The sequence below is a fragment of the Lytechinus variegatus genome, chromosome 6 (genome assembly GCF_018143015.1).
Source record: "Lytechinus variegatus isolate NC3 chromosome 6, Lvar_3.0, whole genome shotgun sequence".
NCBI classification, from domain to species: Eukaryota; Metazoa; Echinodermata; class Echinoidea; order Temnopleuroida; family Toxopneustidae; genus Lytechinus; species Lytechinus variegatus.
Window position 1 is genome coordinate 13,707,788 of NC_054745.1, and position 24,220 is coordinate 13,732,007.

General features: G+C 36.2%; 1 protein-coding gene across 4 annotated transcripts in view; it reads right to left on the bottom strand.

The window, feature by feature from the left end:
* Positions 1-8,154: 8,154 nt before the first annotated feature.
* Positions 8,155-24,220, bottom strand: part of LOC121417043 (UDP-N-acetylhexosamine pyrophosphorylase-like) — a 39,953-nt gene continuing 23,887 nt past the window's right edge. The window contains exons 9-12 of one of the 4 annotated variants that reach the window (XM_041610600.1): positions 21,789-21,824; positions 15,020-15,109; positions 9,982-10,054; positions 8,155-8,676 (exon numbers count right to left, since the gene is read on the bottom strand). In XM_041610600.1, the coding sequence (XP_041466534.1) occupies positions 8,575-8,676; positions 9,982-10,054; positions 15,020-15,109; positions 21,789-21,824 (301 nt within the window). In that variant the 3' untranslated portion in view covers positions 8,155-8,574. The remainder of the gene's footprint in view (positions 8,677-9,981; positions 10,055-15,019; positions 15,110-21,788; positions 21,825-24,220) is intronic. The other 3 variants (XM_041610601.1, XM_041610602.1, XM_041610603.1) reach the window with 3 other exon arrangements.

Consider the following 24,220-nt stretch of genomic DNA (forward strand, 5'->3'; position numbering starts at 1 on the left):
CAAAACTCTGAAAATAAAATGCCAGAAACATCAAATGGCTTTGACTGCCAATTTGTCAATATTCCTAACGTTTTATTCTACAAAAAATACCGTTACCAATTAAAGTAAATTAAGGCATATAATTGGTCACATTAAAAGGAGGAGAGATGACTCTCTCGAATTAAATAAGGACCCCGGCCGGGTTCGCCCCTCCCCCCCCCCCCCACCGCCGGCCACGGAAGATACCCTATGCAGTGGCGTAACGACGGGGAGGGGCATAAAGCCACATCCCCATCGGCTGACCCCCCCCCCAAAAAAAAAAAAAAAAAGCAGTCCACGCACGAACCGCGTCCAAAAACTAAAAAAAACCCCACCCCTTTAAACGCGTTATTTAATTGTTCACGCGTGTGTACAGCAGTCTATTTGACTGGCCGGGCGCCACTGACCCTATGGAAAAAGAATACATTTGGTTAAACATCTTTTTATGATTTCGTTTCGTCTGAGAAACTAATTATTCAGGGACCGCGGAAGCGGGGGGGGGGGGCTTCAGCCCCCCCCCATTTTTTTCCAAGACCATGTTCAAAAACGCGAAAATTACAATACGATTGTGATTTTTTGCATAGTCAGACCCCCCCCCCCCCCCACTTTAAAAACCGTCCCGCGGCCCCTGTTAAATTCCACTTTCCACCCCGTCCACTTTTTACTTTCCAGACGAGTTTAAGAAATTCTCCTCAGTGAATGAGTATAAGTACAAGTCATAACTCCTCCCTGTATGCAGGATGTGAAAGGGTGTGCAATGCAACAGTTATTTGTTTGGGAAAATAAAGATAACTTCACAGGCAATTTAACTGGTGAGAATTTGAAAAAAAATAAAAGGAGAGAAAAAAGGGAAAATTTCTTACAGTAAAAATTTCCATGCCCTATCATTGTATAGCCGGGATGTCGCACTGACATCGAGATCAGAACATATCAAAGGGTGTAAAATTAATGTCCAACGGTACATGATGTAATAATCTCCTAAACAATGATATTGAACTAACGCCAACAATTTTACACTTTCCTCTCCACACCAATGAGCACCGCAGTATCGTGTATCAAGTTTGTTTAAGGACAAATCTGCACCCCCCCCCAAAAAAAAAGGATTCAAATAAAAAGAGAAAAAGAATCCAACAAGCATAACACTGAAAATGTCATCAAAATCGGATGTAACATCAGAAAATTATGATATTTTGAATGTTCGCTTAGTTTCACATTACAATTCTTTATACACATCCTGGTTGGTATGCAAATGAGGTGTATGATGACGTCACCCACTTCCCTTTTTTGTATTTCATTATATCAAATATAATTTTATTTATTCCTCATTGTCCTTTGAAATAAAGTTTTGTTCTCCCTGACATAATTACCGTTTTTGATTATGGTTCAGTCAATTTGGTCCTTATTGTCATATCAGTAAACAATAAAAAACCAAAACAAAAGAAATAGTGAGTGGGGGACATCATTGACTCTCTCATTTAAATCATTTGTGCAAGACTGTTATGTGAAAAATAAGCCAAACTTTAACAAATAATAACTTCCTTATTTGAAATCCGATTTTGATGCAACATTCAATGTTAGAAACAGCTTTTTTTAAAAAGCTAAAAGAACAACTTAAAAAGTCCATTGGGAAAAATATAAATAATTGAGAAAAGAAGTAAAAAAGAAACTTAAAAGAAACTATATACATGTAAATTATTGCGAAATGATATATGTAACAATTTAAAACACAGTCCAAAACGCTTTTGGAATTTTATTAAGTCTAGAAAATGTGACCGTGGTACAATAGATTGTTTAAAGGTAAATGGTATACAATTATTACAGAAGATAAACAAAAAAAGCTGATGTTTTTAATGAACAATTTAATCAAATATTTAGTAATCATGTTACCCTTGCTCACCCTGAAATCAAATGTAATGTACCTATTATGGAGGATGTTCAGTTTAAAGTTTTAAAACTGTTTAGATGTAGATGTATCAAAGGCGCGAGGACCCGATGAATTACCACCACGTTTGTTGAAAGAAGGTGCGGAACAATCGGCTCCTGCCCTTTGCAAGCTTTTTAATGTTTTTATCATCAGGTGTCCTGCCAGATGATTCGGCAAAGAGCAAATGTATGCCCACTGTATAAAAAATGTAGCAAACAGGATCCTGTTAATTATCGTCCTATATCACTTACTTCTGTTACATGCAAAATCTTAGAACGTATTTTCTGTAAACACCTTATTGAACACTTTAACAAATATAACATATTATGTGATAATCAACACGGTTTTCGCCGAAAAAGAAGTTGCGAAACACAACTTATATAAGCAATCAATGATTGGAGTTATAATATGGAGTCTGGTTCTAGCGTCCACATTACCTTTCTCGATTTCGCAAAGGCGTTTGACAGTGTCCCCCATGATCTTTTACGAACAAAACTAGAAATGTATGGTGTATGGTGTTACTGCTAAAAATTTACAATGGATTATGAATATTTTTACAAAATCGTTACCAAAGAGTTGTTATAAACGGTGAATGTTCGTCGTGGATTAAAGTTAAATCCGGTGTTCCCCAAGGGACAATTTTGGGTCCGGTGTTATTTCTATGCTTTATAAATGATATACCTAATAATCTTTCATCCACTATTCGATTATACGCAGACGATTGTATAGTATACCGTCCTATTTTCACTGTTAATGATTGTAAAATATTGCAACGCGATTTAGAAGTTTTAAGCAAATGGTCTGAAACTTGGAAGCTCGATTTTAATTTAACTAACTGTAAAATTATGAAAATGTCATGAAAGCATCATGATATAACATATATGTACTCTATTAATGGACAGGAACTATTAGATGTTAAATCTGAAAAATATTTAGGTATCATAATAAATGATTCTTTAAACTGGAACGATCAATGTATGGATTTACATATAAGATGCAACAAAATAATGGGAATTATTAGAAGGAATTTTGTTAATTGCCCAATATCTATTTTAAAAAGTCTTTTTGAAACATTAATTCGTTCACGTCTAGAATATTCATGTATAGCATGGGATACCTACAGAATAAAATATAAAGATATGATTGAACGCATCAAAAAACGTTACGTCAGGATGATGTCCAAAGATTGGACTCAAACTATAACGAGTTATCAAAACGGTTTAAAATGAACTTATTAGAGAAAAGACGTAAATACCATCGGCTTGTTTTTTATTATAAAATCGTTCACAACTTGATTAATGTAGGAGAAGTGAATAGGTGCACACGAACAAATAGAATAGGAAGAAATGATCACACTTATAAGATGTTCCATTTGCTAGTAAAGATTATTACATGAAGTCCTTCTATCCTCAAACAATTAATAAATGGAATCATCTCCCACAAATAGTAGTTAGCAATCAATCACTTCATACATTTAAATCAGCTTTGTTAAAATATCTCCAATTAGACACCTGAATTATCATTATGCAATTTAGTACTTTGAAGAATTATTTATTGTCTCCCTGCTGTAGTTTTATTTTCATATGATATTTGCCTATTTGTATTTCTTATCTAATGTTATTGTATCTAATGTTATGTATTGTTTGTTATTCTTGGATGCCTACTTGTATGGGTTTTTCTAGACCTTGTTTGGCAATCCAAGACATGTAAATATTTCATTTTATTTGTCTGAATAAATTCAAATCAAATCAAATGTTCTGCTTGTTTGACTTTTCTCCGTTTATTCAAATCAACATATTTTTGGGTAGACTTGACCTTATAAACACTTACCAGGCCTTTAGCTCAATCTGCCGACATAGCACGCATTGACCCAGAAAATCAAAGAGAAAGCGGAACACCAAATATTTTCATAGACGATAGATATGACCAAAAAATGCTTGAATGGTCCACCAGGAGATCCAATGAGCAGTGTTTTGGGGGAACACAAGCTACGATGAATAGTTGATTGCCGAGTCAGAGAGCTATAGAGAAGAGATCGAGCCAACACTCTCACACGGTGTGAAATATAGTAATGGAGTTTCAAACGACGTTCGGTACTACATACTTCAGCATTTAGAGTTTATGCACCCAGGAGTGGTGTTCGATAGGGGGGGGGGATGGTGATTGATCATGTCGTTGTTTTTTCTCTCAATAGAGACAGGCGAATTATATATGTTAAAGCAATTTATTCCATACATCATTCATCTCCGCCTCTCGTTCATCTCACGTATAATTATACACCCCCTCTTTCAATATGAAATAATATGAAAGGGATCAGCGATTGCCCCTATTTAGCCTATAGTATCCCCACTTTTGTTACTCGCTACAAAACTTGTAGTTAACGTGATCAGTTATGTTGGGATTGCGGTTTAACATTCAGGGGTTTGTTTTCAAGGAGATTCAAACGTCCGTTTAAGGCAGATTCATTGCATTGTTTCAAACCCCTGCCACCCAAATTGTCGAGTTGTTGTGAAATCGAAGAATTGGAATAACGTTCTTGTGAAATATCTCGTATGATGACCCACGCCCACTATAGATGTTTCGGGATTTTCCTGAAAAGTCCACTCCAGACTATGTTGATCTTAATCAATACAGAAAAACAAGCAAGCATAACGCTGAAGAAGTCATCAAAATTCGGATGTAAAATAAGAAAGTTACAATTTAAAGTTCCGCTTATTGTTTACATGCACAACTCAGTGTCACAAACAGCTCATGTGACATGCAAATAAAAGTCGTTGATAGGCCTATCCCTCACTTTTTTTTTTATTGCAATATTTCAATTTTTAAAGATTTGATAATAACGACCAACTTGACTGAACCGTAAAATGTTAAATCAATGGTAACACCACATGTTCAGGGAGAAATAATATAAAACTTCGTTTCACAGGACAACAGGAAGAAAGTTGGAATATTTTACATTTCATATAATAAAATACAAAAGAAATGGTGAGCGAGTGATGTCATCAGTCCCTCATTTGGATACCGTCCAGGATGTGAATATACGTTTTGTGAAAGTGAGTGAAACTTAAAAATGTCATGACCAAGAGAGAGGAAATGGCGAGGGGGGGGGGTGGAGGAGTGCTATTGTTTTTAAAGGATTATATATGCACAATAATGTACAGTTAGCCTCTCAGTGGAAATGAAAGGACTATTATGCTTCTTCTTCAGGAGTTCAAATAAGTCTTTACAAAATGTTTGATACACCTTAACAAAACTGTGTTTAAAATCTTTATACCTGAACAGTACATGATAAATCAGATCAATACACAATAATTTAAAACGAATTAATGCACATGAAGATGAAAATAGTAATAATAACCATAAATTGCATTTACATACCGCTTAATACATGGTGATTCTAAGCACTTTGAAATAATTAAGTAACATACGTTATAACTGAACATAAAACAAACAAAAAGGAAAATGTGCTCACACAATTTGTAATATACCATTTGAAAGACTTTTATTTAATTTCAATTGTAACAAAAAAAAAGCCTCCATACATAAAAATTCAAAGGCATGCACATAATAATGAGTTCCAATTAGTAAGTATCACAGTGATTTTACCACACATCCAAGACACAGAATCTTCACATTAAGAAAATAATTATAATATAAAATTACAATGAATTATGGAACATTATGGAACCAACAAACTTCAGGATACAATTATCATGACTACAGCCAGTAAAACTCTGAGTTCCCCAGAGTTGTGTAGACCTGTTTAGACCATTTAACCACAAAATCTTACCCCCCCCCCAAAATGGAATGGTATGTGGTACAAACGGCACCTCTTAGGTATAAGGTTTATCATCATTTGCTTTATTTGAACTGTACAGCAATAGACTTAGGCTCACTATGTCTGACATTGCATTTGCTGAACAATAGAGACAAATTCAGACAAAAAATTGTGATCCAAAAGAGGTACTAGTAATATAATCTAAAAAATTCTCCTAATCAAAGGAACAAACAAAATATAAATCAAACATAAAAAAATTCTCCTAATCAAAGAAACAAACAAAATATTTAAATCAAGCATTTGCTGAACAATAGAGACAAATTCAGACAAAAAATTGTGATCCAAAAGAGGTACTAGTAATATAATCTAAAAAATTCTCCTAATCAAAGAAACAAACAAAATATAAATCAAACATAATGATATACTTCATCAATATGCTTCCACAGGAGGCATATATCTTGTTAACGCATAGTTGTAAATATATTCATAAGTTTGTTTAAAATGAAGGGTCTTTATCAAGAAATTGTCATAAATCATAAAAATCAAGAGTCGACTATTCTTCGGCCTGTAGTATTTGTTAAAATGAAGTTCTCATTGAAAAGGAATGTCAGACTTATAACGATTAAGGCCTTAATATTCAAAGTTACGTCCCACAAAAATTAAGAAATCAAGGCACAATGTAACTCAAACTAATGGAAAATATATACATCACAAAAATCAACATACAAACTGAATTCTCCTGTCACAATATCTCAGTAGTTATGTAATATCAATATTGCCAGATAACATCATGGCCCCGTCCTGCAAAGAGTTGCGATTGATCCAATTAACCACAACTATGGACGGCCAGCAACATCAACATCTAAAATGCAAATCTGTTCAAAATATTTTCTATTATGTATATTCATACATTCATTGTTCTCTTGAAGATTCAGTGTGATTCTCTCTACTTTACCAAGGAAATTGGGGAAATTTCCTGTAGAAAGAAAATTTATGGTACATGTATGGATGAATTTCAATACAGTTGAGATCGATTGGATCAATCGTAACTCTTTGTAAGACAGGGCCTACATATACAACTAAAAAGGAATTATCAAAATTACAAGCTATTGGTACACGTTTGATAAATATATACTCTTCAATAAAAAGACTTTATCATAACTAAAGATGAATAATCAAAATTGAAAAAAAAACATTATGAAAATAATTATACGATAGTTGCACCAAGTGTTTAGCATGGTCTACAAGGCATGCATTCAATTTTTTTTAATAAGATTAAAACTAAATAAAATAAAGATAAAATATCAAAAAAATGTGGTCATGTAAATCCAGCTTTGTGAGCATATCTTGGGGATACAATTCAAACGACAATAAGAATGGTGTAAATGAATAAATTAAAATAAATAAATAAATAGTATTTTTCAAAGTCTTGATTCATTGATTCTGGTATCAATGGGTTACATGAATACGAGGCTCAAATAATTGTTTTCTCTCTTGCTAAAGAGCACCTAACCATCCCACAAATGAATAAGTATTCAATTTGGAATACTTGGAGAGTTATAATAATAACAATAATAATGATGTTTTAATTACCCAGGGTAACCACTTCAGTTAGGAAACTGCTCTTCCAGCAGGCCTTACATAACATATGTTATTATTATCCTTCTCCAATCTAAATGCTGAGCGCCCAGCAAGAAGGCAGAAGGTCCAATAAGTCTTTGGTATGACTCGGCCAAGGATCGAACCCACGACCTCTCGTTCATGAGGAGGACGCTCTACCACTGAGCCACCATGTCCCGTTAAATCTTTTCAAATAGATTTAATGACATTATCTGTTTCTTTTCAAAGCAAGGGAAATGATTGTATGAATGCATGAATCACTATTGTATAATCACTAAATTACATGGGTGTATGTAAACCTTTCGTCTCAACTATACATTCATATACTCAATCTAGCTTTCGGCTAAACAAGTTTCTTCAGCAAGACTGTTAACATTATCCCAAAACGTACATGTATATAGCAGCATCATTTAAAATAAAATACACACAAAAATGACTGCTCATATATATACAGGCAGAAGAGAGTTTCATCGAAACTATAAACTTCTATTGATACAAATGTAATAGTATTAGTAAGCCTTATACAATACATTCATTTTCTTCAATAATATTATTTACAATATTACATAACACCAGTATTTTGAGAATACATATTTTTTCATAAATATAATATCTGACATGTACATATAAATTCAACAGTAGCACCCCCCTCAAAAAAAGGATAGACTTATCCTTTTTCTAAAGTCAATTACTAAATTGCAAATTGTAGCATTTAGCATGGGAAAGATTAACTAATGTTAACATTTCTTGACATTATTTCAGGTTACAATAAAACAAAATGGAAATGGTGATATGATATGTTGAAATATATAACTCACAAAAGCATTTTAAAATTGGTCCATTTTATTTGACGATGTTTTGAACGATTAAGCATGTCATTTTCAACAAATTCTTGGTTCGTGCGCTTGGAATTGAGGAACTGAATAGAGAATGAATATAGTAAGTACCCTGATTGAACTTAAGACATTATTTTACCATCAGGGTCCAGTAACACAAAGATTAGCAATTGATCCTACACTTGATCTTTACAATTGATTGTACATTGTAGTCTATGGAATCAGTCGTAGAAAAATGTACTACGATCATTGCTGAGTTTTGTGCTACGGGCCCCAAATTTCATGGAAGAGGATTTCTATTTGCCGACCCTAGAGTTGCGAATGTTACCCAAATCTCCCATGAAAGCTGATGATAGCAATGCTTTAAAATTGAACCTGAATTGTGTCTGTTCACCAGTCTATTGGGTGTTGATCGTATCTTGCTTCTCTGCTATAACATTGGCCTGGTTGAGGAGGATTGGAGGACAGAACTTCTTCCCATTGCAAATCTTATCAAGTCCCTACAACAATAACAGAACAAAACAGAACAAAACATAGTATGTAATCACCAGTCATATAATACTGTATATGTGAGTGGGTGAGAGGGCAATGGTACAAATTATAAACCTCTATTCAAGAATGTCGAATAATCGGTTCCTCTGATTGGTCAAAAGTGGGGTCATGTTAACGACCATGCCTGCAAAACAACAAACTAAGGTGATCACAAAGGGCAACGGGCATAGTTAACAAGATTTCTGCCTGTTGCCCTCTGACCCGCCCCTTACCGACGGGCATAGCAAAATTTGGCTGATATCCCCATTTGTTTGCTTTCTGCGGTGATTGTGGATACCATAAATATCCGCGCGATTTGATCAAAAGTTTTAGACAATTTGCGCAAGTGCGCGCAATGGATATGACATACATGTATCGAAGGAACAACAGCGATCTTTGAATTTTTCTTGATTAATTCTGTTAAAAAATCTAGAGCAAAAGAAAATATAGTATACAAATAATGCACCTAAGCGGGTGCATGCAAGGCCAAATAATGAACGATGTGTGAGAAGAGCCAATGTATATACCACACTGAGGTCCGCAGGACTGAGTGGTATATCCATTTGGCGAGTTGAGCACAGAGTTCATTATTTAGGTCCTCTATGCACAAGAATACATGCATTGTTTGTTTTATACAACCCCCCCATGCTACTGAGTTGCCCCAAATGCTATTTTTTATCTAAATTCTAGATAATTCTAGATGATTCCAGACATCGCACTATCCTGCACTCTGACGTCAAAGTGCAGGATAGTACTTTTGGTATAGAGTGCACGATAGTGCGTTTTCGATGCAATAGTGCAATTCGCTGAATATCATGTGATCCGATTTGGACCAATCAGATGACAGAACATTCTTGGGAGTTGTATAATATGTAATCACCAAACAGTCATATAATACTGGATATACAAATGTGAGAGGCTGTGAGGGCAATAGTAAAATATATAACATGAGGTAAACTCGTCCCTTATCTAGTCAAAATTTGACAGATTTTTCTGGTGCATGAGTATCATATTTGCAGTCAAAATTTGTTTTATATCATGATAGGTTAGTTCATGCAGTGAAATGACTCATGATTTTATCCAAAAATTACCATAGGGACTGCTTCTCATCCAATTAAAATCAAGGAAAATTGTCAGATCTAACATATCGTCGGACAAAAATGTTGACGAAAAGCCCCCTCCCCCAAATAAGCATACAACTGTTTTGCAAACAGAAAGCAAACCTTAACCATGCCATATTTTATACAAGCACACCATCATACAAGTGGTTTTACCTCTCCTGCGTAAGATAATAAAGGCGACACTTCACACGTCACTGGGTAGCAGTCAGGATCGTGAGCTCGTCGACTGAAAACAAAAATAAAAATACACAATTACAATGTTGAGAGAAGTTACTGGCAACAGGAAAATAAATTGTATACACTGGAGTGAGCCATGAGTAAATCGCATCTTAATATTTTTATTTGTTTTCTATTATGGTTGGACATGTGTATTGCGTACAAGAATACAGCCAAATGGCACCTGTAGAAATATTTTTTTAAGGTGTGTTGCCACCGATATCAAAAGCTTGAACGCAATAGAACATGCTCTTAAATGTAAGGGGTCCCACCGAAATTAGAGAACAGAATTCCATGACTAAAAATTGCTGCTTTCCAGGACTTCCCGGGAGTTATGTAGAATTTGGGAAGTCACAAAACTGGGAAAAAATAAATATCATGAACAGCAATTACAATAGCAGAGTATGAGAGTTGCAACTTGCGAGACACAACAAACTGGAAAGCTCCCATAACCAAGAGGTAAATGCAATTCCATGAGTTTTCACAAATTTTCCAAATTCCCCGACTTTTCATGACCACAATTTTTTCCAGGATTCTCAATGACTGTAGGAACCCTGAATGTACTCCCAGAGGTCAAGCACACACAAAGTTCCACACTTGTTTTTCTTGTGTGTGCTTGTTGTATCATACAGGTAGGTATGGTCCCATATACTGATAACTGTGTCATGCAATACTTTTCCTGTCGCTTCAGGGTCTTGTGCATGAAGCAGCATACAAGCTCTATCCAGTTCTTTTATATATCAATGGTCTATACACACTTTAATGTCTAGTGGCGTGAAGTATAAACGGCATCACCACATTGGTCAGATCATGCGAAGAGGACGTGCAAAACTACGTATTGATCAATAAGATTGCGCGTTGCATATCATGTATGCATCGCCATTTAAGTGCAACTCTAAGTCATACTGAAATCTTTGTGAAAAACCCCCTTGGGTAGAGAGTGGCATACTTGTATAAACACCTCTCTGGTGTTAGACCAAAACCAAATTGGTGTTGTTTAACACTTCTCTGGTGTGGACAGATATAGATTCCGGGCTGGTGTTAAATCAACACCAGAGTTTTTGCAGCTCTGCATTGTCTAGGTTCAAGAACTACAAGTACAGACTTGCCAAACTTCTACCCAAAAAAAGTATTCTTAAGAAGGAAAACAAAAAGCATTTTTGACAAAAAAAGAGTATTTTCCAAAATTGGTCTCAACGTATAAACAATGACTACTTGCAAAACTGGAAGGTACACTTTAAGGGTTTTCAAGCAAAACAGAAAAATCTAGTCTGCATATAAAGAATAACAAATATGATGAAATGCAATGAAAAAAACTTTTAGAATTAAAAACTTGAATAGATCTCAACAGAGAGAAAAAAGAGAGGCAAAATAGGGAGAAGGAGAGAGATGGGGGGGGGGGCACATATCCTGATTTTACGACAAGACTGATCCGATAAATCCATGATGTTCTAATATGTACAGTGAATTTTTAGTCAGACCCAATCATTAGTCTAACAAAAGAAAGGTATCATGCTCTTTACAACACAGCTCCAGAAATCTAATATATTTCATACTATAAAGAGTGTATGTTTATAGAGTATCAAAGCGATGACGTCAGCTGCCATGGTGTCATGGCGGCCTGATTCTAAACAAATGAACCTGCCGAAAGAAAGCGGGTGTATCTTATAGTAGACAAGTGGAATGCCTCTGGCCGTCTCACCTGCATCACGCGGTTCAATATAGCAGCAGTGCTGACTTTGAAAATTACTCTAACTCGCACAAGATGTTCAGTGATACATGGTTACTCTTATGTCCACTTTTTATGAACTAGACCAATAAACTTACAGAGATATGATGGTTATTCAACACAAAACCCCAACATGGCCAAAGTTCATTGACCTTACATGACCTTTGACCTTGATCATGTGACCTGAAACTCGCACAGGATGTTCAGTGATACTTGATTACTCTTATGTACAAGTTTCATGAATCAGATCCATAAAATTTTAAAGTTATGATGGTAATTCAACAGATACACCCAATTCGGCCAAAGTTCATTGACCTTTGACCTTGGTCATGTGACCTGAAATGCGCACAGGATGTTCAGTGATACTTGATTACTCTAATGTCCAAGTTTAACGAACTAGACCAATAAACTTTCAAAGTTATGATGGTAATTCAACAGATACCCCCGATTCGGCCAAAGTTCATTGACCCTAAATGACATTTGACCTTAATCATGAGACCTGAAACTTGCACAAAATGTTCAGTGATGCTTGATTACTATTATGTCCAAGTTTCATGAATCAGATCCATAAACTTTCAAAGTTATGATGGGAATTCAACAGATACCCCCATTCGGCCAAAGTTCATTGACCCTAAATGACCTTTGACCTTGGTCATGTGACGTGAAACTCATGCAGGATGTTCAGTGATACTTGATTAACCTTATGTCCAAGTTTCATGAACTAGGTCCGTATATTTTCTAAGTTATGATGACATTTCAAAAACTTTACCTCAGGTTAAGATTTTGATGTTGATTCCTCCAACATGGTCTAAGTTCATTGACCCTAAATGACCTTTGACCTTGGTCATGTGACATGAAACTCTAATAGGATGTTCAGTAATACTTGATTAACCTTATGGCCAAGTTTCATGAACTAGGTCCATATACTTTCTAAGTTATGATGTCATTTCAAAAACTTAACCTCAGGTTAAGATTTGATGTTGACGTTGACGCCGCCGTCGGAAAAGCGGCGCCTATAGTCTCACTCTGCTATGCAGGTGAGGAGATAATGGCTTCCATCGGAATTTGAGTGCTTGCAACCTATTTTTCAGACTAGCCAAAATGTACGACTGTTAGCTGCGATTCTGTTTAGGACCAGCCCAAAATAGTATAAACACAATATCCACAAGCTTTGTCCTTTTGCACTTCCCATACTTTCATCACAGACTTAGAGCATTTTCACACGTGAATCTTGAATCATCATTGTAATGATAGCAATTTGTCTATAGAATCCGATGTGATTTGAATTTGATTTCCCTAGCAAGGACGGTATGTGTCCTTGTTGACTTGTCAATCAAAGCACTGTATCGCAAATACAAACTACAATGAGTGCATGACAATCGTATTATCTACAGTGCTTAAAGTTAAAAGGTCACTTAAGCTCCGCCCCAAAAAGATGTTTAGGAGGTCAAGCCCTCCATACGCAAAATTTGTCCCATAATTTGAGTGAAACTTAACTGGAATTCACTTCCGGAGTAGAATTTGAATCTGTGATTGTGATTAGTGTTTGTGATTCTACCAGTAATCATGTCCTTGTTTGGTTTCACACCTGCTAAAAATTTGTCATTAGCCTTATTTTACACGAGAATCATCATGAATGCAAATTATTACTTTTACCGTGTGAAAGGGCTGTCAGATAATAGGCTATAACATTACAGTTTACAATTAGAGTTACAACTCAATTTCAGAATACGGGCCTATATGTAGTGCATATTCTAAATGCTTAACATTGCTATTCACATTCAAGCAAGCCATCATGCAACTTCTAGTTCATGCAACATTTAATTTGATATCAATTCATATGAATTTAATATTGCTAATATATGAATTAAATATTGCTAGGGCAGAGGGATGTTTTTTCTCCTTTTTTATATAGCAAAGGGCAATGAATTCCTAATACATGTAGCATACTATTAGATCGTTTGGGTTTGTATTACGTCACTTGTAATTTTACATTGTATACTTAATGCCGTTATTTTTGTAATTATTATATATTGTTCTTTGTATACCACCAGGCGGAATATGATTTTCATGCCAATGTAATTTATTTTTATTTTGAGTATCTGAATGTGATCTGCTGAAGTACCTTAATTCAAGAATAATATAAAGTTGGCGTATTCATGCAACCTTCATGCAATGCATTATGCTTCTCCCCACAGTTCGACATGGGGGGGAGGGGCAAGAGACACACGCCGCATCTATATTCCAAAATTTTCCATTTGACACATGTATTAATTAATTTATCTAAATCTAATAAAATTGTCATTTGTGTCCCCCTCTATCTCAAAATTTTGCTTTTTGCACCCCATTCTGTTTCAAAATCCTTGATCAAAACCCTGAACTACATGTATATAGTTAGGAAGCAAGTGGAATCAACTAGTCCAGGGGCCAGTACACAAAGCTTAGCAACGATCGTAGAACATTTTCCCACGATTGATTGCATAGACTACAGTGTACAATCAAGTGTACGATTAATTGCTAACCTTTGTGTTACGGGACCCAGGACATGCAAAACATGCATTTTGTACATCTTCAAAGTTATAATGCACTTCAACCAAACAAATTTTGGGCAGTCTCCAAAATATTTTACTTCACAAAAGCAGATTCACCCAAATCCTTGCACGGAGCATGAATTGATCATTCATTATTAATTTGTTACCAACAGGAGAATCTCTGGTTGTCTGAAAATTTAATCAAATGTACTGTAGTTTATAATAAAGTTTTACATTAATTGCTAAAGGTTTCAAATAATATTTGACAAGATGTACCGTAGGCCTGGCGTGTACATGTAGTTTAGTATGCAAAGAGTCCACTGGGTGGCACCAGTTTGTGCCAGTTTGCGAAAATAGCAAAGCCGCTGTGGTGCCAAGTATCGCCAGTAAGGTGCCTAGTCACATGCAATGGCTCAAACTGACCCCCAACTGGCGCGTGACAATCAAAATTCTCATCGTGCTAAATTCAATTAGACAATTGAAATTTTCGCCGTGCCAAAGTCAATTTTTGACGCCACTACGCGCCAGTTGGGAGGTAGTTTGAGCCACTGCATGCCAATGGGTACCTTATTGGCGACACTAGGCAACACAGCAGCTTTGCATTGGCGTGAACTGGTACCAACTGGGGCAAACTGGTACCAACTGGAGCAAACTGGTGCCGGTCCAATGGACTCCTAGCATTATCAATGTTTTAGAATACATTCACTGTACCTACCTGCTCTCCCTATGTGTGGGGATGGTGTGTTTTTCATAAGGTACTATTCTATGTGTTTGCTTGGTGCGTCGAATTGCAGTGTTAAAACACCTTTGGAAAGTGAACAGACAAGATTACACACAGTTGTAGTGCAGGGTAGGGTTGTGTAATGTGTTGATGAAAAGGAAATGAGGGTTGTGCAATATAATTGCAAACTTGAGATGAAATTATGAGAGTTGGGTAACAGCTTTGATATTGAACAAACAAGATTACACACAGTTGTAGTGCAGGGTAGGGTTGTGTAATGTGTTGATGAAAAGGAAATGGGGGCTGTGCAATATAATTGTATGAGAGTTGTGTAACAGCTTTGATATTGAACAGACAAGATTACACACAGTTGTAGTGCAGGGTAGGGTTGTGTAATGTGTTGATGAAAAGGAAATGAGGGTTGTGCAATATAATTGCAAACTTGAGATGAAATTATGAGAGTTGGGTAACAGCTTTGATATTGAACAGACAAGATTACACACAGTTGTAGTGCAGGATATGGTTGTGTAATGTGTTGATGAAAAGGAAATGAGGGTTGTGCAATATAATTGCAAACTTGAGATGAAATTATGAGAGTTGGGTAAAAGCTTTGATATTGAAGAGACAAGATTACACACATTTGTAGTGCAGGATAGGGTTGTTTAATGTGTTGATGAAAAGGAAATGGGGTTGTGCAATATAATTGCAAACTTGAGATGAAATTATGAGAGTTGGGTAACAGCTTTGATATTGAAGAGACAAGATTACACACATTTGTAGTGCAGGATAGGGTTGTGTAATGTGTTGATGAAAAGTAAATGAGGGTTGTGCAATCTAATTAGAAACTTGAGATGAAATTATGAGAGTTGGGTAACAGCTTTGATATTGAAGAGACAAGATTACACACATTTGTAGTGCAGGATAGGGTTGTGTAATGTGTTGATGAAAAGTAAATGAGGGTTGTGCAATCTAATTAGAAACTTGAGATGAAATTATGAGAGTTGGGTAACAGCTTTGATATTGAACAGACAAGATTACACACATTTGTAGTGCAGGGTATGGTTGTGTAATGTGTTGATGAAAAGGAAATGAGGGTTGTGCAATATAATTGCAAACTTGAGATGAAATTATGATAGTTGGGTAACAGCTTTGATATTGAACAGACAAGATTACACACAGTTGTAGTGCAGGGTATGGTTGTGTAATGTGTTGATGAAAAAGAAATGAGGGTTGTGCAATATAATTGCAAACTTGAGATGAAATTATGAGAGTTGGGTAACAGCTTTGATATTGAAGAGACAAGATTACACACATTTGTAGTGCAGGATAGGGTTGTGTAATGTGTTGATGAAAAGTAAATGAGGGTTGTGCAATCTAATTGCAAACTTGAGATGAAATTATGAGAGTTGGGTAACAGCTTTGATATTGAACAGACAAGATTACACACAGTTGTAGTGCAGGGTATGGTTGTGTAATGTGTTGATGAAAAGGAAACGGTGGTTGTTGCAATATAAGGGATTGCAAACTTGAGATGAAATTATGAGAGCAGTGTGACAGCTTTGATATTGAACAGACAAGATTACACACAATTGAAGTGAAAGGTAGGGTTGTGTAACGTGAGTGAATGTGTTGATGAAAAGGAGACAGGGGTTGTGCAAGGGATAGAAAACTTGAGATGAAATTTAATCGAGAGTTGTGTAACAGCTTTGACATTGAACAGACAAGATTACACACATGTGTAGTGCAAGGTAGGGTTGTGTAAAGTGAGTGAAGATGTTGATGAAAAGGAAATTGTGCAATATAATTGCCAACTTGAGATGAAATTAGCTCTGATATTTAACAGACAAGATTAGACACATTTGTAGTGCAGGTTAGCCAGGGTTGTGTAATATGGGTGAATGCATTGGTGATAAGGAGATGGGGGTTGTGCAATATAAGGGATTGCAAACTTGAGATGAAATTATGAGAGTTGTGTAATATCAGTGAAAGGTTCTGAAAATGAAGGGTTGTGTAATATGAGTGAAAAGGTTAGTGAAAATGGGGGGTTGTGTAACACAAGTGACTGACAGATCTCTTGGTGAAATGTGAGGGTTGTGCAATATCACGGGATGAAAAACTTGTGATGGGAGGAAGGTTGTGTAATATGAGTGAAAAATTTTGTGATGGGTGGGGCAAGTGAATGGGGAATTCAATGTGATGGAATGATCATGTAATATACAGAATGGCAAATCTTTAACATTACGTGGGGGGGGGTAGTCAACCATATTGCTGAACACATGCGTGACCAGATTATTTCCAACCACCCCCTAAAAGAAGATTTTTTTCTCTGTGTGCAAAATAACCCCCTAAAACCAGTTTTTCGCTAGCTTCATTTACACAAGGAATACCACTAAAGGTGATACCCCGCCCTATGCTATTACCACGTTAATGCAGTTTTTCCAACACATTTAGATAATGATCAGGTTCTTGCATACACTTTGAAAGGGGCATGATTTTAGAGCTTGCCCTAGGCGCCGTTTGTCCTAGATATATGCCACTGAACTGTGGAACATCACAAGTCATCTTGCGGTGTAAATCCTATAATGACAGACTCGTGATCATACTCGTGATCATACTACCGTGATTCCAATGATCTAAAACTCTACAATGTTTTCATTTTACAAGTCGCACATGTTGTCAATTCGCAAAGCAAGCTGGGTACGGGTATTGAAAGTAATCCACTGCGAAAGTGCACTTGTATCCAAAAGATCGCAATGTTTTAACGGGGCAGGAAAGATTGCAATGTTTTGCTCCAGCGTGAATCCAGAGGAAGATATATAGATCCAATCACCACCAAATAATGAGAATGGTCCTTTAGATTTCTTATGAAAATTCAACAAAATGAGGGTTCCTTTCTCCGCATTGTTAGAGCGTCGTGGTGTAGCGGTTCTGACTCTCGCCTTGTAATCAGAGGGTCGTGTGTTCGAATCCCACCATGGCCTAGCGTCCTTTGGCAAGGCGTTAATCCACACTTTGCCACTCTCCACCCAGGTGTTAAATGGGTACCCGGTAGGATGTGAAAGCCTATATGTAGTATGCCTAGTAATTGAGTCTTGGAACTCTTGTTGGAATGCTCCCCAGGGAGTGGAGAAGGTGCATACATTGTATGCGGGCATGCAAGGATCCGATGACCGGGGTAATAATATGTCTGTAAAGCTCTTAGAGATGTCGTTCCCATACATTAAGTGCTATATAAATGTGGAATATTATTATTGTCCACTGGTAAAGTCAGATGGGCGTCAACATTCATGAGGAATCAATTACTATTTGCCGACCACGGTCGCTGTGAATAGCTCGTAGTCTTTCAACATCAGACCATCCATTGTACAACACTGAACCTGACATATTGCTTGTACTGAGAATGACTTCACTATTACTCTAGAGCTCTGTCTAATATGCACATTCTACATTAAAATCCATATGGTACATTTCATTATCATTTTCTTGGCATCACCTGCAACTGAGAGGCAAAAAGTGAGCTGAATCACCATGACCCGTAGTGTCTCTCCTCCCGATATAACTGATTGGGGAAATGCAGGTGGACCACTACACCAGGGTTTCCCCCTACTACTCTTATTCAAATAGTACAGTGGGTTCTTAACGTGCAAAGGTGGCGACTCTCCTCTACACGGGGCCTCCATTTAACATCCTATCCATGGGACGGAGTATTTTCCACTGTAACATAGCCTGTATCTTTGGAAGAGGAGAGAGATGTTTACACACAACGCATTGTATGCACAGTAACTGCATGGGGAACTTGTAAAACCAAACCGTAACCCGGTCACTGAGCTCAGGACATTGCATGTCACTAGTCACTATGTCTATTCTCTAGCAAGCCTTTAGTGAGCTTTTAAACAGCCTTTTTGTTATTAAACCAAGCATAGCATTTGCTATTCAACAAGTCCAATAGCTTTTATCACCAACACCAACACTAATGTTCTAATCACCCATGTGACCGAGCTTACTGAGTTCAGAGAATATATACAGAGTCATAACAAGGTCAGTCTTAAAGCCCTCACCAAGAGAAAAAGGAAGAGAAAGAAAATAAAACAGAATAAAATAAAATAAAGAGCAAGAAAGTTTGTTTTAATAAACAACTGTAGACTGGCTAACACTCAAGCTGCATAAATTTAGAAAATGGTGTAAGACACAAAACCTACGAAGCTCAGCAACACTTTCTGTGTGTTTGTATAGGATTATTAAACATAGTACTTGCCCAACTGCCCAGGGCAAGTAAGAGTTAGAGTCAGGCAAATGTTTTGAAATAAAGACCAAAAATTAAGGTCAATATGATATTGATCCTAATTTGGCCATAGCAGGCAAGATAAAAATCACTTTAGAAAAAGAAATGCAATAACGAGGTAGATCAGTTCATGTCGAAAGAGAGAAAAAGGTCAATGGTTTATAAAACTGCAAAAGTTTTTTTAAGAGGTAAAACTTTTTTTTTCAAGGATTTTTTCAGGCAAGTGAAACAGATTTTCGGGCAAGCATATTCCAACTATTTAAAAAATTTACTTGCCCGACCGGGCAAGCGCTTCTAAAAAGTTATGTAGCACCCTGGACTCTAGGATCATCATGTTGAAATATGCTACCCATTCTATATTGGGCAAGCATATTCCAACTATTTAAAAAATTTACTTGCCCGACCGGGCAAGCACTTCTAAAAAAATAAGTAGCACCCTGGTCTATAGGATCATCATGTTGAAATATGCTACCCATTCTAAATTTTTATCTTGCAAAATGATTTCCTTTGCAAAAACTTCAGAATTCCCCATTATTTAGTACATATGTAGCATAATATCGCTACATCAAAACAGAATACAAAAATATGTTGCTGAGCTATACTACACTATTCCCCATGAATAATGAATGCTAATTCATACCATGGACATACCCGCATTTCAAGAAGCTTGCCTAACTCTACAAATGATATTATCCACCATGGACAAAAGCTGGGAATTTGCCTAACTCTAATGCATGGATTAAATTTTTTAAAAAGAGTTTATAGGCAACTCACAAAGGTAATGAATACCCTCCACCCTTTGATTTATATCTTGAAAACTTCGAGATGAATTAAAATTTTAAAAGAGATGCTACTACCTTTCCATGTACATAATCTTATTTCTTCTTATATTTTCCCCATTGCTTTGTTGTTTTAATGAATGGCAGATGTTTGTTATTCAAAAGATTACAATAGTCCAAAGGCTTATTATTCTGAGAAAAAGGGGTTTGTCATTCCAGAGGTTCCATAAAATACAGTTCGTCATTTCATGGCATTAGTAAATCTGAACATGAAATAAAAAAAAAACATGGGAAAACTTTGCTTATAAATTCGCCAATAAAAAAATTCTTTGTAATATCAACAATGAATTTTATGAAGTATACATACATGTATACTTCATTTTTTAAACTATTAAAACTCTTATAAATCTGATAAAAAACATTGTGTGTGGTCAGAGTAAAATAAAAAAATATTGCTTGTTGTAATTTCTCCAATGAATTGTATGAAGTCTACATGTACTTCAATTTTAAAAACTATTAAAACCTCTTATAAATATGATAGCAAACATTGTTTGTAGTCAGAGTAACCAACTTTCATCTATCAGTAAAACAAACCTTTGGATCAATAAACATTTTGAGCAACTATCAAGCCTTCGGAAAACTATAAAACCTTCAGAATAACGAGCAAAAACCAATTAGAATAACCCGCTGTACTAACCAAATGAATGATTTTTACAAAATCAGAGCAAACAGCCTTCTAATGTGCTACTGCTAATCTACCAACAAAAACCCCAATGTGGCTGGGCTAATAAAACCTTGCATCTCAAAGTGAAAATAGTTTGATGACAGCTCAGAATAAGCCAGATTACAGATTCATAACAGGGGCAACGTTTTGCCTTGAAAGAGTTCTTCACAGGTATCTGGAGAATGTTTTCAGACGAGGTTGCTATCATTGCTACAGGGTGCTATATAAGCACTTGCCCAATTGCCCGGGGCAAGTAAAAGTTAGAGTCGGGCAAGTGTTTTGAAGTAATGACCAAAACTACTTGCCTTCATTGGGCAAGCAAAATTCTCACAGTAGAATGATCAAAATTAGGGTCGATATTATTTGCTATTGACCTTAATTTTGGTCATGGCAGGCAAAAGAAATGCAATAACAAGGTAGATTAGTTCATTTTAAAAGAGAGAAAAGGGTCAATGGTTAATAAAACTTTTTTTCAAGGAATTTTGGGGCAAATGAAATAGATTTTGGGCAAGTTTATTCCTATTAAAAAACTATTTAAGAATTTACTTGCCCAACCGGTCAAGTGCTTCTACAAAGTTATGTAGCACCCTGTTTCAATTTTTTTTTGAGATACAAGTTTTTACCAACCTAGCCACGATATAAAAAAGGCATAAAGCCGGGCCCTGTCTTACAAAGAGTTATGATTGATCCGATCAACCACAAGTATATGGAAATCCATCAATGTCATAATTTTTTCTTCAGGAAATTTGCACAATGTCTTTTGTAAACAAAGAAAAGCACACTGAATTTTCAAGAAAAATATGAATGCATGAATCATATTTAGCAAATATTCTAAACAAATTTGTATTTGATGTTGACGTTGCTGGCTTTCCGTAGTTGTGGTTGATTGGATCAATTGTACCTCTTTGTCAGATGGGGCCAAGATATGAATATCAAGAATTTGCAATGGATAATATATGGTAAAGGGAAAACACATACTTAGCATTCAAATGGTCCTCAATTACACGGGAATACCTGTTTATACATACAGCAATTTAACAAAAGGATTTAACATTAAAATAAGCAGGGCTTGACATTAGCAGCGGCCCAGGGCAACCAAAAATGAGAGTCAGGCCACCAAAATTCTGTAAAAGCCCACACTTGGTGGCCCGATCAGGCTACTCAACTTTTGATCAATTGTAATGTTTCTATTGCTTTGCGGGCCACCAAGAATATGAAAAAGATAATAATAATAATAATAACATGTCCATTTATATAGCGCAGTTTTTATATGCATATACTAACTGTGCTTTGATACTTGGTATCATATAATTACCTCTGCTGTAGCTGAGCCGCCACATTAATAGGCGCTAAAGCGTTCAAGGAATAAATCCTACCGGGTACCCATTCACCTCACCTGGGTCGAGTGCGGCACAATGTGGATAATATTTTGCCGCAGATGAATTTGGTGGACTGATCAGGCCTCCAAGAAATGGGTTAATCTATCTAATCTTTGGATGGCACGATACTCTTGCGACATTTGCTTTGATCTTAATATCTCAGAAGGCACAGGGCTAGAGCTAGTGCGGAGCCATGAAATAAGATAGGAAAACATTGACCCGAATCAACAAAGTTGGTTTTGAAAGCCCATGGTCGAGACCATGGTTCATGCAGATTTCCTATATAAATTACGCTTAATTTGGCGCGTATCGGGTGCGTGTATAAAAAATTGTCCAATGCTAATGCACGCTTTTGTCACAGTGCGCCAAATTGACACTTGTTGCCATGGTTATCCACAATATTTCATTCATGAGTCCACCGTTTTTATTCATGAGTCCACTCTTCAAACAGTGGACTCATGAATAAAATAGCATATCTAACTATGGTAACAGGCATCAATTTGGCACAATGTGACAAAAGCGCGCTGGACATTTTTTTTATACACGCGCCCGATACATGCTAAATTAAGCATAATTCATACAGGAAATCTGCTTAACCCTAAAATGGCCGGGGGGTGGAGGGGTTAAATCAACCCCCCCCTCAACATTTTTTTGCGATCATTCCGCCGCGCAAAATTTTTTGACCGCGCCACTCTTAGATTTTATGCCTTTCAGCCTCGCGCATCTTTTGAGACCAAATTTACAACATTCGGGTACAGTTCCGAAATTACGCAACATTTCGTAAGTGCATGTCAGACCAAAAATTGTTCCAAAACGTGATTTTGTGTACAAAGTCAATGCAAATTGAGTTTTCTCATCTTATTCATAAAGATATGATTATTTTTACTTTAAACAGCTGAAATCAATTGATTTTAGCATAATTATGCTTCAAAAAGGTTGTGCAATAAATCTGGTGAAAAAAACAAAGAACAACAAAAGGTTGAAAATCAAAGAAAGTCATAAAACAATAAAATACATAAGAAATTGATTTCCAAAACGAAGTTTTTTTTCAATTGCGATTGTTAAGAATGCTACAAAGAATATTTTTAACAAAAATTAGCATTCTAGGAGCTTTATTTAGTGAATTAGAGCAAAAAGTATGATTTATGCATAAATTAGCATAATTAATTCATATAAAATAAAATCTCATTATTTTGGAAAATTTTACCATACAGCCTTGTTGATTACACCGCACACTACCAGCGTGCAAATTTTTGCAGTGTTCGTGCGATCGGTGGCCGAGATCCTCCCTCCCCCCCTCCTGGCCACAAAACAGGCAAAAAAGCCCAGCTTAGTTAGGGTTAAACCATGGATTCAACAAAAAACCACCTGACCTTTGTGAATTCGGGCCATTGGTTCCAATGACATTTGCTCCATCGACAATTGCACCGATGGATTATCTGCGTGTTAAGCCAAACATAAAACCTAACCTCCAAATCTATATAAACCCTAATCCTTATCTTTACATTATTCTGAACCCAAAACTCTATCACAATCCTAGCTCTAGCCCTCTGCCCTCCGAGATCAGAGCAAATGTCGCAAGAGCAGATGTCTCGTCACCCGAAGATTGGCAAGATTAACCCCATCAAGGACTTAATCTCAGCTAGCAATCACATATGGGATAAGGTTTTTTAAAAACAGATAAAATATGAACATATGCCAACCGCTGAATCAGGGTAAGACGTGCAGAAGCCATATCAGAGAGTCATACATGTGTGATCATTGCATTCATCTACAATAAAATAAAGTGTCTGCCGTACACTGGGAAGGGAGAGGGGAGGGAGTGTTCTACACAAAGAGATAATTTAGGCTTAGATTCCCACTTCAATTTCAAGTTTCAGGTTTATATCTTCATAGGACTTATATATTATTCAATTTATCTTGATTTTTTACAATTTTTTATATACATATTTTTCTTGTTTTAAACTTGATATTTTAAAAGTGTGAATGTTAATGTATATATATTTTAATACTCGCAACTTTGCTGATTTA